At 41.6% G+C, this 15,641-nt stretch overlaps 2 protein-coding genes across 2 annotated transcripts in view; both read right to left on the reverse strand.

Moving 5' to 3' along the window:
* igf1 (insulin-like growth factor 1) overlaps positions 1-6,342 on the reverse strand; it is a 35,033-nt gene extending 28,691 nt beyond the window's left edge. Inside the window, exon 1 of the mRNA XM_088073001.1 lies at positions 6,190-6,342. Coding sequence (XP_087929127.1) covers positions 6,190-6,219 — 30 coding nt within the window. The 5' untranslated portion in view covers positions 6,220-6,342. The remainder of the gene's footprint in view (positions 1-6,189) is intronic.
* A 403-nt stretch (positions 6,343-6,745) lies between these two features.
* LOC121963804 (uncharacterized) lies at positions 6,746-14,765 on the reverse strand. The gene is made up of 7 exons (XM_088072998.1): positions 14,406-14,765; positions 12,554-12,756; positions 12,061-12,162; positions 11,234-11,329; positions 10,979-11,089; positions 10,630-10,753; positions 6,746-9,542 (listed from the first exon to the last, which is right to left on the reverse strand). The coding sequence occupies exons 1-7, from the start codon at positions 14,431-14,433 to the stop codon at positions 6,973-6,975; spliced, it is 3,234 nt and encodes a 1,077-aa protein (XP_087929124.1). The 5' UTR covers positions 14,434-14,765; the 3' UTR covers positions 6,746-6,972.
* Positions 14,766-15,641: the final 876 nt, after the last annotated feature.

Genomic DNA, 15,641 nt, shown 5'->3' on the forward strand with positions numbered 1-15,641 from the left:
TCTTTCACCGAGTCTTGACATAAAAACCCCACAATCTAGCATGCAAATGCTTCATCACGGACTTTCCTGTTATCACTGTGGTCTGGCAGTATTGATGATGGGCTTGTGCTGTACATCTGCTGATGCAGTAGTAGGAAGAAGGAGGAGGAGGAGGAGGGCGGGGGGCTGACCTTCCCTTGTTCGCCGTCTCTAATACCCAGCGCTCTGAACTGTCTTGGTGCCAGGTTTCTCCCTTTCCCTCCCTCACTCCGACTCTTTTCTCTTCGATTGCAAGACTTTTGAACCCCCCTCCCCACCAGCTCCCCCTCCTAACCCCCCCTGCAGCCTTGTCTAAGGAGACGTCCGCCCGAGTGAACTCATTGACCAGGGAAAGGCTTGTTTTCACTCCCTTCTGGTGTAGGAAGGAGAAAGTGCCTACTGCAAAAAATGTGCATCTTTGCAAGAATTTTTGATCAAGAGTGAGTTTAAAAATTACATTTTCTTCCAGAATAAGTGTTTAAAAATGATGCTACCAAAATAGTTTGACTTTTTTTACAAAGCAATTGCACTTTTTAAAGGATTTTTTCGTAAATTTAGGCCAATTTCATTGACAATAGGTGATGCATCTTCGCAGATAGCAAATTTTGGTTCTAAAAATGTTTTGAGAATGAAAATGTTCCATCTTTGCTCTCATGTAACATTGTGGGAACATTTTATAAAAAACAATCCATGATCTGTCACCTCTCACCATCACTAAAACATCCTCAGAATGCTGCAGTTAAAACGTTGCGTCTTAGTCAGCATTTAACCTCATAGGGACATTATTTGAAAAGATGAACATCATTAAAATGTTTTTAGAACATTAGATTTAAATGTTTTCTATGAAACATTATTACAACTTTTAGGTAACGTTAGCCAGTGTTGAGGGAACATTCCCTGCTAACTGGGTGACTTGTTAAGAGGGAGTTAGACTTGCAAATGAAAATCTGTGCAACAAATTTGGCAGTAAGCAGAGTTATTGCACCCTATTTGGACGACTCTTTATGTTAACAAAAAGCAACAGACGCGCAAAAACAGACACTTTTTGCAGTGTTAACAGCATCCCGTCTGGTCTCTCCTGCCAAACAAATGTCCAAGTCAGAGGGACACACATACAGACAGCGGTGCAGAATGCAAATGACCGCGAGTGGATGAAAGTGAGAGGACGGAGGAAGAATTAGAGCTGATGAAAAACGAGATAAAACCCGCGTGAACACCACAGCATCGAGGGAGGATGGAAGGCGGGAGAGTGTGGGGACTGCAGGGCTCACTTGAGGACACACATGCAAGCGCATGCATGTACACATGCTTGATTAGTGCAGCAATCCTCTGTTCTCCTGATTAGTCTGAGGGTTTTTCCAGCTCTGTGTGCTCTCTGTTATACTTCCTCTTTTATCAGTTGACGAAAACAAGAAAAAAAGCTTTGCAAAAACAATGAAAGTATCTATTGCAAGTGATTGTCTGGGTAATTTTTCTGTGTGTGCATTACTTTCCCAAGCTCGGTGGTTAAACAGGGTGTGGTGCAGGCGTGCACGAGTTGGCGCATGGCACCGCTGTCCGTGCATTGAAGGCAGATATTGTTATCAAAGCCCTCTGCTGTGCCATACACTGTTCATATGGAAGAAATAAAGGTGCGTCATGGAGCAAAAGCAAGAAATGGGGCGCTTGTTTTGATACGCTGTGTTTCCGTAGTAACTCGCAGGGGTCACAGTATTTTGGCAAAAAGGCCAGGAAATTCCGTGGTGCCTGTTGATGATCAAAACCTACTTTTTCAAAAAATATCTCCGGGACAGTTTAACTGTTTGTGATCGCTGAACATGCTGGAAGTGGCAGGATTTTCATCCAATCACATCAGTTACTCAGGAAACTAAACTTGGAAGCTACAACCACCAGTTACTGGTGATGACAACAATAGAACCACAATTTCTAACGTTGCTCTCTTACCGGTAAATTCAGCTGAACATAAACAGGAAGTCAACAAAAGATTTACCGTAAAACTGCAATAAATAGCCCGGGCTACTATTTGCTTCAACCAAGAACTCATCGAAATCGAAATTTCCACAATATCACCTAAGTTTTGCGCAAACCTGTCATGGAAACCCACCCAGTGTAACTATAATCACCTTTTACAGATACTGCAGTATAGGGCTGCTAGAAACAAGCACACATTATAGCACTCCAGTGTGTGATTTTAGACAGCATGCCGGCATTGCAGAGGCAAAACAAGCCTAATGGGCATGACATCTAACACAACAGCATCTGCCTCTAGTGTGACATACACGTCAGCAGTGCTTTACAAACAATAACAATGCCGTAACATGACAGTAATGATCGTTTGCTGTCCCTGTTATACAACGGCTAATCTCGTGCTGGGGGGGTAAGGGGTAACTGCAGCTTTTTATAATCTCCTGCAGTGGGTCACACACATAAAGCTGGGCATACACTGCACAATTATAGAAATGTTGTTAATTCCAACTCAAACTGTGTGTGTAAATTGTCAGCGATGTGAAGTCCAAGTTCATGATTAATGTTCTCACGCTGTACGTTCTGATCGTCAAGCCACCTGAGACGTCACACTTTACGTGTAATAACAGCCTATCGGCCACCACGCAACAATGCTAACAAGGCAGACGTGTGCTGCGTTAATAATCTGTGCAATCCTGTGTGCCGAAACCTCGGCACTTATGGACTTGCAGATGGCTTAGAGGACGTGGACAGCATGTCTTGTCTATTATGCATAGATAACTAGACGTAAGCTTGCTACTTTTACTGGTTGGCTGTCCAGTGTTGTGTTGCCATGCCGTTTTCAGATGCCCTGTTTGCAACTTTGCGCGGGCGCAGTGAGAAAAAAAGGCACTCACAAAGGGAAATCAACAACAAAAATTTCTGACATGTAAGAAATTAATCCAACCGTCTGAAGGCCACTCAGGAGTAGATGATCGGTCTCTGTCCCCCTGTACACTGCATGGCAAACTAAGCCCGACGAAGCCAAAATTTGACTCTAAACTGAGTCTTGCAGCTCAAAAATCAGGTAAAAAAATGGGCTAAAATTGTACAGTGCTGACTTGGCTTAACACATCGTCAAAAAGTCACACCTATCCCTCCCATAATCACGTCTTGCCGGCTGTCCTGTTAATACAGACATTGTTTCAGCGCTGTTAATACCTCCGCTGTCGGCTCAAAGGTGAGACAACTCTGCCCCAAGGCGGTATACCGGAGCGATATTCCCCTTTTGAACAAGTATAAGGGGCTGTAGAAAGGTATTAAAACTGAACTCTTGCAGCGACGACCTGCAAACATGCTGTTTTATCCCAACCTTTTTTGCTAATATAATGTTTCTTGAAGCGCTCTAATAAAAAAAAGGTTTTTTTTTTTTTAAAGAAGCAAAAATGCTGCATTCTGCAACTGTAAACAAAGTTGATGAGTAGATGACTGAACCAAAGTGTGAATGTGCCATAAAACCAAAACAAGGAGCTAAAAGGGGCTAAAAAGCTGCCTCTTGGTTGCAGAATTGAGTGATAATCTTTTGTGGCTTCATTGCTGTTCCAAACTTTTTTGGCTTGCAACCCCTTAAAACCAATCGTTATGCAATTGCAAAACCTTGTCTACTAGTTATGGCCTTTCGTGATTTTTCCTTCTTAGATTGTTTGATTTGAAGGTTTTTAAAAGTCTAAAGAGGTTTAAGTATGCAGTAAAAGAAAGAAGCAAAAATGAGAGAAAAGCCTTGTGCAGCAAAGGTGCACAAGGCTTTTTTTTTTTTTTTTTTTGCAGGTGCAACGTACAAAGACAAATGAGCCGTGTTGACATTATTTTGTCTCCCCTCCTGCACGTGTGACACCGCGGTGATCTCGAGACCTGTTCGAGCGTGCAAGCATTCCGTCTATTACAAAATCCAGGAATGTTCCACTGAGTCACGAACAAAAACACCAAACAAATACTTGAACAATAGCATGTACAGTAATTATGGCCTTAATATGCGGTTTCAGTAAACACAACTAATCCTGGAGAGACGAGCCAACCATCCAGAGAAACGCACACATTCAGGACGCTCTGGTGTCAGCGATCCTGCAGCGAGCTGTCCGTCCCATCCAGCTCTGCGCATAATGTGCTGCCTCGTACTGCAATTAGAGCTGGACGCGGGCCTGCGCGAGATGCCTCAAAGCATGCGGGGAAGTGTACTGTTTGTGCTGTTTGCTTATCCCACGACGAGGAGCGGGTTTCGGGGGGTGAGGGCCACCGCTGCCTGGCTCTCCCCGGCTGGCTGGGGAGTGGGTGCGGTGCTCCTCTCTGCCCACCACCTGGCACCACAGAGGCTATGTCTAGGAAAGAGACCTCTGCCAGGCCTCAATTACGGGGGGAATAATCCAGGACACACTGAAGCAATTACAGCCCCATATAAATCAATATGCTTTGGGTTAAAAAGTGATCTGCTCCCAACACTCTGGAGAGGCTCTGACTCAGTCGGCCTTTGATTTTTTTTCCTGAGAGATGGGAGCCGTTTCTCGGGATTTGGGCAGAGATGCTGCCGCCGCTGTGGTTCAAACTGTCACTCAGGCTGAGTAAACAGTCAGGTGACACGAGGAAGAGCAGAGGATAAAATAAATATTGATCCGCAGCCGCTGAGCCCTGAGTAAACAATCGTTGGGAAATTTATGTTGCATAAAGTCTGCATAAACAAACAAGCCGCCCCGCACGTTTACACAGATGCCTTTATGCGCGCTGGACTCGGAGATATGGAGGCTAATGAAGGATAAACACCGGATTATTTATGTATCAGGAGGCTTGCAGAGTCAAGAGGCTCCAACACAAACTGAGGCAGCAGGGGGCACAACTGACGGCTCGCCCTCCCCTGTGAGGTCCAGCTGCTGAGCCCGGAAGCTCATTATCACGCCTGTGCTGCCATCTCCTGGTTCACCAGCACCACTGCCTGCACACTGAGACCTGAGACCTGAGACCTGAGGGGCACTGTCACACCCTGTCACAGCACAAAACAGCCCTGGACTCTCTCAGTCACAGAAAAATCCTGTAACACTCATACTTTAACCCCTTAACTACTGAAACTATAAACTATGCTGGAAATCACATATAAATGATATAAAGTCTAAAATATCAAACTGTACTTTGTGCTCCCATATGTAACAAAATACATATAAAACACAAACTTTATCCTTCAAAAAAGAGCCGTACAATTTTTACACAAAACCACAAACAGAGAATCAAAAAACGACGGTATAGATAAAGAAGCAAGACATGAAGTATGTTTGGGACTAATATTTTTTTAGGGCCACATTTTTGAGGAATTGGTTTTAATTTATATTTCAGTTTTGGTTAGGACGGGGGTCAGAAATAGCAGGAATCATTTAAATGTTGATCTATTGTTAGGTTTTTTTGTAATTTCTGAGTCAATAAAAAAAATAAAAATTAAATAAACAGCTTAAAAATTACAATTTTTAAATATTTATATATATTTTTAGATATTGATTTTATAATAATTATAAATATAGCTCATTGGACTTCTTTTATGAGCTTTAAAAAAATCTACTTCAAAATCTGCTTATTTCTTTCAAAGTTGCTCTTTGCATTTTTTCCCTGTTTTTGGAAGAAATCAAATTAATTTTCTCAAGGTTAAAAGGTTTAAATGTGAAAGGGGTCTCAAAACAGCACAAAAAATTTGATGGTGATCCAGGTTTCAAAGGGTTAAAAAAATATTCGGGAAAAAGGCAATGGTCAACTTGGCAAGACATTTTACACTCATATAAAAAAATAGTAAAAGATGGGAAGAATATGAGCTGGGTGGGACTATTCTGTATTATAAAAAAACGTGGAAATATTGTCCAGAAATTCTTTCCTCCCTCTTATAGTCCAACTTCATTTCATTTCGCTTTTAATTTTTTTTGCTTTTGGGTAATTTTTTTTATTTAAATGTATTTATTTATTACTAATTTTCAGGCCAGAAATGCAGCGAATTTAGTCAAATTTCAAAAAGTTAAAGTCCACCTCCTCTCTAAAATTTGCTTTCTGTTACTTGGATGCTGAAGTTTTTTTAGTGTTCACACACAAACTTTGACACGAGAAAACAGTTTAGAGCTTCTGAAGGAGAAAAGTTTTTTTTCTGTGCTCAGCTTTAAGGTAAAAGTTCACCCTAAAATCAAAAATAAATATTATTCTTACCTTTATCTGGAGTATCGGACGTAGAGACATCTGTCTTCTCTTCAACCTGACTGAACCTCTCTGGACAAAAAATGAAACACTTTTGTTTTTACTTACAGATTTAAGTTAAACATCACAGACTTTTTTAACGCACACAATAGATACATTTCTCAAACGTTTGGTCACAGATTTGTTAAAATGCGTGTTGGTGAGCACTTTTCCACCTGACAGGTGAGGCACATCAAGATGCTGATTAAGCAGCATCCTGACTGCAGGTGCGTCCTCCAGGCTGGCACCACCAGTCAGCGAGACGTCACAGAGACGGCAGAGACACACGTTTTTAGACGATATTTCAAATGTCCAATGACGGTTTGCAGACTTTGTTCTCCATATCCTACGACTAAATGTCTACATCATATATGTTTAGATAATGTTGGATTTTGGTTACTTAATAACAACTTAAAACTAACAAATAGACTTCATTCGTCACCAGTATTATATTTCAAATTAATGTTAGCATGAGACATTGACTCACCTTTTCAGCATTATTTTTTAAATAAAAGTGAAGGGAGCAAGATTTACATTTAAGATAAATTTATTTCAAAAGCAATGTAAGCAGAAATGATTGACTGGCTTTGATTATGTACATGCCTCACAGGTCATCCATATGCTTTATAGATCGAGTGAATCGACAGAATAAAGCAACAAGAAGAAATCAAATAAAAAAAACAGAGCTCATTCATTTTTTTCCTAAACGATGACGCCAGCTCGGAAATAAAAAACCTGCATTAAATTTAATGTTTTCTATTGAAATTCTATTCTCACTTCATCCGTGAACGTCGGTTCGACTTTGACGTCGTGACTGAGCGAGTGTTCCCACAGGGACTTTTTGAGGAGGAAGCCCAGCCCGCAGTCCTCGCAGATGTAGCTCTTTGGTTTGGTGGCGTGAGTCCGCCTGTGTTTCTTCATGTGATACGACAACCGGAAACCTTTGTCACAAATGTCACATTTAAATGGCTTCTCTCCTGTGTGGATGCGCATGTGCGACTTCAGATACCCCGACTGAATGAAGGCTTTCCCGCACACTTCGCACTTGTACGGGCGCTCGCCGGTGTGGTAGCGGTTGTGGAGCCTGAGCTCGTTGGCGGTGAGGAAGGTCTTGCCGCACACCGTGCACTGGTGCGGCCTCTCTCCTGTGTGGATGAGCTCGTGCCTCTTTAGCGACGTCTCCTTCATGAACTGCTTCCCACAGCTGTTGCAGGGGTACCGGACTCCGATGTGGATTTGCTCCACGTGGTTCGTCAGCTGCAGCTTGGTGCGGTACGCCATGTCGCACTGTGTGCACGCCCACGGTCTCTCGTCGGAGTGGGTTCCCATGTGCACCGTGAGCTCCGAGGCCGAGCGGTAACACTTCCCGCACTGCCAGCACAGGAACGGTTTCTCTCCCGTGTGTTTCCTCTGATGAACCGTCAGACAGTTTGACGATCGAAACTTCTCCGGACACATGCTGCAGATGTACGGGAACTCGCCTTTGTGGATTCTCTGGTGGATGGCGAGGTAGGAGAGCTGGATGAACGTTTTGTCGCACTGTGCGCACGGATACGGCCCGGTGAACTCGTGCTGCTTCTCGTAGTGTTCCCTCAGGCGCCTCAGCAGCGTAAAAGTCTGATCGCACATCGTACACTGCATCGGCCTGTGCATGAGCTTGTGCCTCTCGAACGCGGCCTCGTTGGCGAGTATCTTCCCGCACTCTTTGCAGTAGAGCGGGTCGTGAATCCTCTGGTGCACTTTGAGCATCGTCATGCTCTTGAACTCCTTCCCGCAGTCGTCGCATTTCATGATTTCGCTCACTTCCACTTTGCAGACGTTTTCTTGGTGCTCCTTCAGAGCGGACGGGTACTCGAAGTGTTTGCCGCAGTTCGAGCACCACACGGGGATCTTCAGCGGCGGACCCTGTTGGGGGTCGACACTTGCGACTTCGCTCTGGCTCGGTCCCGCTCTCGGCTCCTTTTTCCAGGAGAATCGGGTGATTTTTTTGTGACAAATGGCGTAAATCTGGTGCCGTTTGAGGCCGTGCATGTGTTTGAATCGCTTCTTGCAGTGGATGCAGTGGTACGGACGGTCCTCTGTGTGACACTGAATGTGCCTGTTGAGTGTTTTGATGCTGTCGAACGCACGAGAACACACAGGACACACTTTCGCGGCTTTTCTCCTGACTTTTTGCACAGGTGCAGACGAAGACTCCTCTGAAGCATCTGCATCTGGATTTTTTTCTCTCTTGTCAAAAATACTTGCATCGGCTTCAGCCAAAATCTGCTCCACCGTCTTGCTCTCCTCCTCTCGGATCCCCTCGTGTCCGTGAATGATCTGATGCTTCTTCAGCGTGTCCTTGTACTTGAAGCCCTTCTCGCAAGTCATACAAATAAAAGGTCGCTCCTCCGTGTGGGATCGTAAATGCTTTGCGATGTCCGCCGTGCACGGTAAGATCCGGCTGCAGATGGGACACACTTTACCTTCCGTCGACGCCTCCGACGGCGGCTGTGGATTTGAGCGCTGCACCTCCCTCTTTTTCGACCTTTTTAGCTCTCTGCTTTTACAAATCTCCTTCTGGTGTCTCTTTAAAACGTACGGATTCTTAAATTTCTTCTCGCAGAAACAACAGTTATACGGGCGGTCCTCGGAGTGCGACCTCATGTGTCGCTCCATGTCGACACGACGGCCAAAGTACTTCCCGCACAGAGCGCAGATTTTGTTTTCCGACATCTCGGAGGTGCTTGGATCTCCTGCGTCCTCCTCTTTAGTGCTGATTCCTTCTTTTTCGTGAACGCGCATGTTGTGCCGGTTCATGTCGTAATGGTCCCTGAATCGTTTATCACAGTTGGCGCACTTGTATTTGAATTCCCGGTTGGCAGAGTGAGTTTCTTGGTGGCGTCTCATGGCCGCAGCCCGCAGGAAAACCTTATTGCACACAGGACAGGTTTTATTGTTGGGGTACTTTTTTCTTTGCCTCTTCTCGGCCGTTGAGTCTTTTTCCGTTATGGCTTTTCTCTTCACCTGCAGTCTTTTGCTTTGTTTCAGCGGTTGAAACGCTGCCGGCTTCAGGGCGTCCCTGATGTCCTCAGCCCCGTCCTCGTTTACCTCATTTTCCGTTTCATCGTCAGGATCGCCCAAACCGGACGGCTGTTCAATCTGAATGTAGTCCAGCAGCGTCACGGTTTCCCCCTCCACCTGCACAGTCATGCAGCCCTGCATCTGCTCCGACGGAGGCTGTAACTGGATCTGATCTGCGTGGATGACGACCTTCTCCAGCTGAGGGAGGGACAGCGAAGACAGGATGCAGTTCCCAAAGGAAGAAGGAATGGTCTGAGTTTCATCTGCGGAGGAAATAAGTATGCCATCAGCTTCGTGGTAAACAACAATAAACAAAAAAAACAATCAGATAAGACCGTACGTCTCCCTGCCGTCCATATAAAGAGCGGTGCTGTAATGAGATGTTTAATCCTGTTTTGTTAGATAGTGTCGTAGAAATTATTATTTTATACAACTGAATCATAAAAATGTCATCATGAGTATGAATGTATGAGTCATCAGTGGTCATATTTGGGTACTTTTCGGAGGCCTCAGAGTCCTTCAGAGTCTGCATGCAGGATTGTGAGGAGGCTCCGGGGAGTTAAGATACTGCAAGAGGAAGATCCTGAAGATGTTTAAATGACACTGACAGGAACAGCTGTGTGAAAAGTAACATTTAAAGATGAGCGATTCTCCTATTAATTCAAAAGCTTCTCTGATCAGATCTGTGTGATAAACATATATTCGAGTAAGAAAAACTGAGACTCACAGTGTTTAATTATGCATCAAGTTTGTGTTATTATTCATCCAGCTTACTTTATCGTTCGATTCATTAACAGATAACATACGTATACATGCATACGCATATACGCATGACTTTGCAGCTAATTATAAAAATTAGAAATTCTCTGAAATGACTATTGATCTAAAATATAAAATATATATTATTTTTAAAAATAATGACTTAAATACTGAATATTTAAACATAACTTAGGGACTATTTTTCTTTTATAAGGGGGGGGGGATACAAACAGGAGGGGGAATGTCAAATCATTTTAAAAGCACTGGGGAGGGACTCATGTTTTTGATTTGGGCTTTAGGGGAGGAGCATACAACTTTAAACAGCTGCATTTTTCTCTTTAACTGCCTTAAAGGAAAAAAAGTTGTTTTTTTCATTTTTTGGAAACTTTTTTGTGTGATTTTGGTGAGAACATGCCTTCCAAACCCATGGTCCGACAAATGCCAAATTATTAAGATAAGAAATGGGGTTCTTACATCAAAGTTTAGCATGTTTTCCTGCTGAGGACATGAAAAATCATTGAGATTGAGACACCAGATTAAAGCTCGGGATGAAAGCTATAAAACTGTGCACGCAGCCCACATGTGACTCACCAGATAAGTCGAAATGTCCCAGTGTTGTGTGGTACTGGAGCACAGTTTTCAGGTGCTGTGGGTCGGGAACAGAGTGCACACACTCCTCCAGAGCAGATGGGACAGCACTGAGCATGGAGGCAGTCTGAGGGAAAAAACACCACATTACAGAAAGAAAAAGGACAGAAAATCACGTCCACGGGTTTTCAACGCAGGAGGCATCTGCAGATTTTTTAAAGTAATCTCCTGGTCATGTACAGACATTTATCACATGATTAACATGAAAAAACTTTAAAATGTTTAAAATTCTAGAGATAAAAGGAGCATTTTTTCTCTTATATGATTCCTGAGAGGATTCATGCTGCAGTACCTGCTGAATGTCTGGCACTGGAAGAAGCTTCTCCAGTCTGGACAGGAAATCCAGCATTAGCACCTGTAGAGCGCCGTCATATTCAGGCCCGAAATCTGTAGGAAAGACATCCTGAAGGAAATAATCACGTTTTAATGCTCATGTACCCCACGGCGACGGCACATTATACATTCTGTTACAGTCAAGATTGCTTCAGTTATATAAAGAAAGCTATCATGTAAAACACATAAAGACACAAATTACAAAATTACAAACCTGGAAAAACTTCTCCTTTTCTTCAGCGTCTTTCAACAACAATTCAACCTGATCCACAAAGTTGGATTCTGGAAACTCAACTTCTGCAAAGCATGGCTGCAACAGAAAAAAGCACAGATGCACTTTGAACACAGAGAAATGAAAATTTGAAAACACTGGTGGCCTCAATATCACATGTAACCCTTTGAAAGCTGAACAAATTGGCTTGATTTTTCTTCTTAAGAAACATAAGGCGGGACTCAGCAACTTATAACAAATGGTCAAAAAATTATCAAGATATGACTAAAAAGTTAGGCCTACAAGACGTAACTTTAGTAATTAATAAATCACCTGAAAATAAGCCAAAACAAGAAAAATGAATAAATACATTAAAAGAAAATTACTTGAAAATAGATTTAAAACAAAGAAAGTTAAAAAAAACAAAATAAAAAAACAAGAAAATGACCTGAAAAAAGAAAATTACTTGAAAATAGGTGAAAAAAGAAAAGTAAAAAAAATATTAAAAAAAACCAACCAAACAAGAAAATAACCTGAAAAAAAGTTTTAAAAAATTAATCAAATAATAAATGCATTAATGTTCTGTAACATAAACATTCTTTAAAAAATATACAATTTGTAGCATTTTCCCTCTGGTTTTTTTTTTGAGAATTTCTTGCTGAACATTTCTTGTCAACTTGCTCATTGCCTTTCCCCATCATGTTAAAAAATAAATAAAAATCCAATCGGTTTGTTGAGGCATCAAAGGTTTAAATGCTTGTGAAAGGCAAATGACCGCAGCACAACAAAACTGATGTGGATCCAGGTTTCAAAGGGTTAACGCAGCTAACCTGTGCTGCCCAGGTGGACACGAGGGCCTTGATCCGCTCCAGGTGCATCTCGATGGTTTCTGTGTCTTGTATCTGCTCGGCCCGACACAATTCAAGAACCACCTGCAACAAATGTTTCACCTCGGGGTAAATAAATGTGACGTTGCGACGATGGAAAATTTAAATCTTTCTCCTCTTTTCAGAGGAGACATTCAGCGCCTTGCGAGTGATGCTGACATTTTCTGTCAGAAGAAATATTAAACCTCTTTATCTGCTGCACCTTTACTGTCTGTCTGTCAGACAATAATTTAGCTTTTATTATTTAGAAGCTTTGAGTAAGACGTCTTTTCCAACTGAGTCAACGGTGACGACTAGAACGCACAATAACAGGTTTTTACAGGTTGTTTTGACAGCTTAAACATCTGCAAGGGAGAAACCAAACTGCTGTCATTTGTCGTTTCCATACAGAAAACATGTTTTCTGAACACTCATCAATAATATCGTGCAGTTTTACCCGTGCTCTGAGTCCCAGGAGGAGCTGAGCTTTCTGATCTGCATTCAGAAGATCAGGAACGATGTCTGAAACTGTGCTGATGAACTCCTCCACCGTCCCGTAGTCCTGCACGCTGCCCCTCTGGACGACCTGCCACATGGCCGCAGACACCAGGCGCAGAGGAGGGATGAAGAGGCGGAGAGACGGCAGCAGGAGCGGGGACTCTGGAAAATATTTAAATAAACATCAACACCCACAGTGCCTTGCAAAAGTATTTCTATTTTGTTATATTACAGCCAGTAATTTTTTATTGGGATTTTTTTTGTAATGGACCTCCACAGAACAGTCGAAATTAGTGGAGTGAAATAAAAAAAACAAAAGGTTTTGAAAAATTCTGAAAAATAAAATAATGAAAATGGCGTGTGCGTATTTATGGTCTTATTTAGGGGCGTCACAGCAGATGGGGTGAATGTGTTTTTCTTTTCTTTTAGGTAATATGCACCTCTTTGTTTTGTTTCTCTTTGAAGTCATTTTGTGTCTCGTTTTGGTACCTTTAGTTCCTTTACTTTGTGTTGTTGTTTTTAGATAAATTTTGTCTTTTTTAGTCGTTTTATGTCTCCTAGTAGTCATGCAATTTTTCATTACAACAACAAAGTGCTAAATATGGCTGTGGAAGTCATGACTTTATATTCTGCAGGGCGATATCTTTTTAAAGAAAATAAAATTCCTTTTATTTTTTGTTTCTATTTTGACGCTGGTTTGACTTTGAAAGGTTACCTGTCTTGTATTTTTGGTTTAAGCCACCATGTAGTCAAGCTACAGAAAAATGCCAATGAAAAAAACAGGGAAAAAATATATTTATAATTATTATACTTAAATATTTAAAAATTGTGTTTCAGAATTATTACACTGTTTTTAAGCATTTTCTTAGTTTTTTTTAACTTTCTTTTTTTTTTTTAAACTCTTATTTTCAGGTACTTTTGCATATACTTTTTACTAATGTCATCTTCATTTCACATTCATTCATTGATGATCTGCTCATGCTTTGAAAGAAATAAATTTGTTAGGGTTTCAAAGGGTTTAAAGTACACATTAATCTATGAATGTCACCCATTTAATCTCACTGTAAACTGAAATAATGACAGTAAACTGCCACTTTATATATTATTTAGAGACAAAACTGTTCACAACTATTTTAATAAATCAGTTTTTATTACAGTAACTAACAAAAGGAGAGCGAGTTTGGGTGTTTGGGGTCCGTGTTGGGTCTGGGTCCGGTCAGCCGCCCAGTAACCCTCCTCAGCACACCAGTTACTCCACCTCCTTCAAACTGGTCCTGGTTGCCTTCACGGACTGGAAACTGTGTCGTAATTATGACTTACACATGACCACCAACGCAAAGTGGAAAATATGGCTGCAGAAGTCGTGACTTTATATTCTGCAGGGTGATATCTTTTCAGAAAATACAACATTAATGTTATTTTAACGTGTTCCCATTTAGACGCCAGCTCGGCTGTCAGAGAGCTTGTATTTTTGTTTTTAGCCGTTAGCTGCTAACTCCACAGCTATAGTTGAAGCTCGTGAATGCAGCACCAGTCAGCCGCTATCCTGCTAGTTTTCAGCCGCTAACTGATGCTAACGTCTGTCAACAGTTAGCGGTCACCGCCTGTTACCTTTAAGCACGCGGAATAACTAACCAGCGTGCTAATAACTAGCTTAGCTTCCAGTAACCGCCGCACACATCAGCTCTCAGCACAAAGCCACCGCCATCTCAGAGCGGGGTACGCCATGTTCAAAATCGGACGCACACAATCCGAAAGAAAACCGGATAACTCGCTGTGTGCGATATGTGATTTAAATCCCGTTGTCTTACCGTTTTCGGTGCGATACGGGCTCTCCATTTTATCCAGGAAAATGTGAAATTAGAGGAGTAAAAGGACTCGGGGTTGTTGTGAGTCGATGTCCGCCCGACCCTGCGGTGCGAGCTGGCGGGGAGGAAGAAGGGCGGCTCGATATTGTGTCCGGAGTGCGCAGGCGTCGACAGCAACACAACCAGGAGCCGCGAAACCAGACATAAACGGGTTAAAACGGGTTAATGTCCACTTATACTACCTGCAGAGACATATTTTCTGTTAACTTTAGTCAAGAAAACAACATTTTGTTAGATTTTTGAACAACTTTTGGGCGGTATGCAAAGGAAACATGTTGTTCTTCTTCGCCTGGTGAATATCAGCTTCTCAGAAAGCTGCTCTGTTGATTACTGCCACCTGCAGGCTGTTTGCATGCATTTACTCCTGGTATTAAAAAGACATTATATATATATCAATAATAATAACAACAACAACAATAATAATAATACCACAAATATTAATAGTATCAGTAATAGTAATTATTATTATAAATATTTTACATAATTTTAGTGACTGAGGTAAGAGACAAATCACATTTTTCCTCTCAAAAATTGCTTTTATAGTTTTTTATAGTTTGTTTTAAAAATGAATATACATTTAATTAAAGTAAGGACTGTGCTCATACTATGCCTACAACATCTGCTAATTAAATTGTATCCACTTATATTGTTAAATTGTGTTGTATATTCTTAACTTGTAAATGTTTAACTAGATTACGTGCCTTGTTGTTTAACGTTGTTTGTATAACCATCGTACATACTGTTATTTTTAGGATGGCTTTTAACATCAGGCAAGGGACTACTGATAAAAATGAGCTCTTCAGCGGACTCGGGTGCATTTACATTTTGTTAAAATGTGGATTAACGTACACTGTTCCTTTTCTAATAAATAAAGTAACCTGCAGCATATTTACAGAATAAAATTAAATTCACCTTTGAAAAATGTAATGTTACTGTGCATGCTACTGTGTGTGTGTGTGTGTGTGTGTGTGTGTGTGTAATTTTTGGTTGTTTTGTGTCTTCATAGTCATTTTGTGTCTCTTTTTTGGTTGTTTTGCCCCTTCTTGTACCTATTATGTGTCTCTTTAAGGACATTTTGTGTCTTTTTTGTTGTTTTGCTCCTTTTTTTGTGCCCGGTATGCTTGTAATTCATACATAAATATATTTTGTATATAAATGTCAGAATAACCCAGCTAACAT

This window comes from Plectropomus leopardus, chromosome 22 (genome assembly GCF_026936395.1).
Source record: "Plectropomus leopardus strain MGB_pleo_1.0 chromosome 22, ASM2693639v1, whole genome shotgun sequence".
NCBI classification, from domain to species: domain Eukaryota; kingdom Metazoa; phylum Chordata; class Actinopteri; order Perciformes; family Serranidae; genus Plectropomus; species Plectropomus leopardus.

Excerpts from the sequence above, each read along its gene's own strand:
- LOC121963804 (XM_088072998.1), bottom strand. The coding sequence starts at position 14,433 with ATGGAGAGCCCGTATCGCACCGAAAACG. Across the intron at positions 12,163-12,553 it reads TCCTGGGACTCAGAGCACGG|GTGGTTCTTGAATTGTGTCG; the intron begins GTAAAACTGCAC and ends CATTTGTTGCAG. Across the intron at positions 9,543-10,629 it reads GGGACATTTCGACTTATCTG|ATGAAACTCAGACCATTCCT; the intron begins GTGAGTCACATG and ends TTTCCTCCGCAG.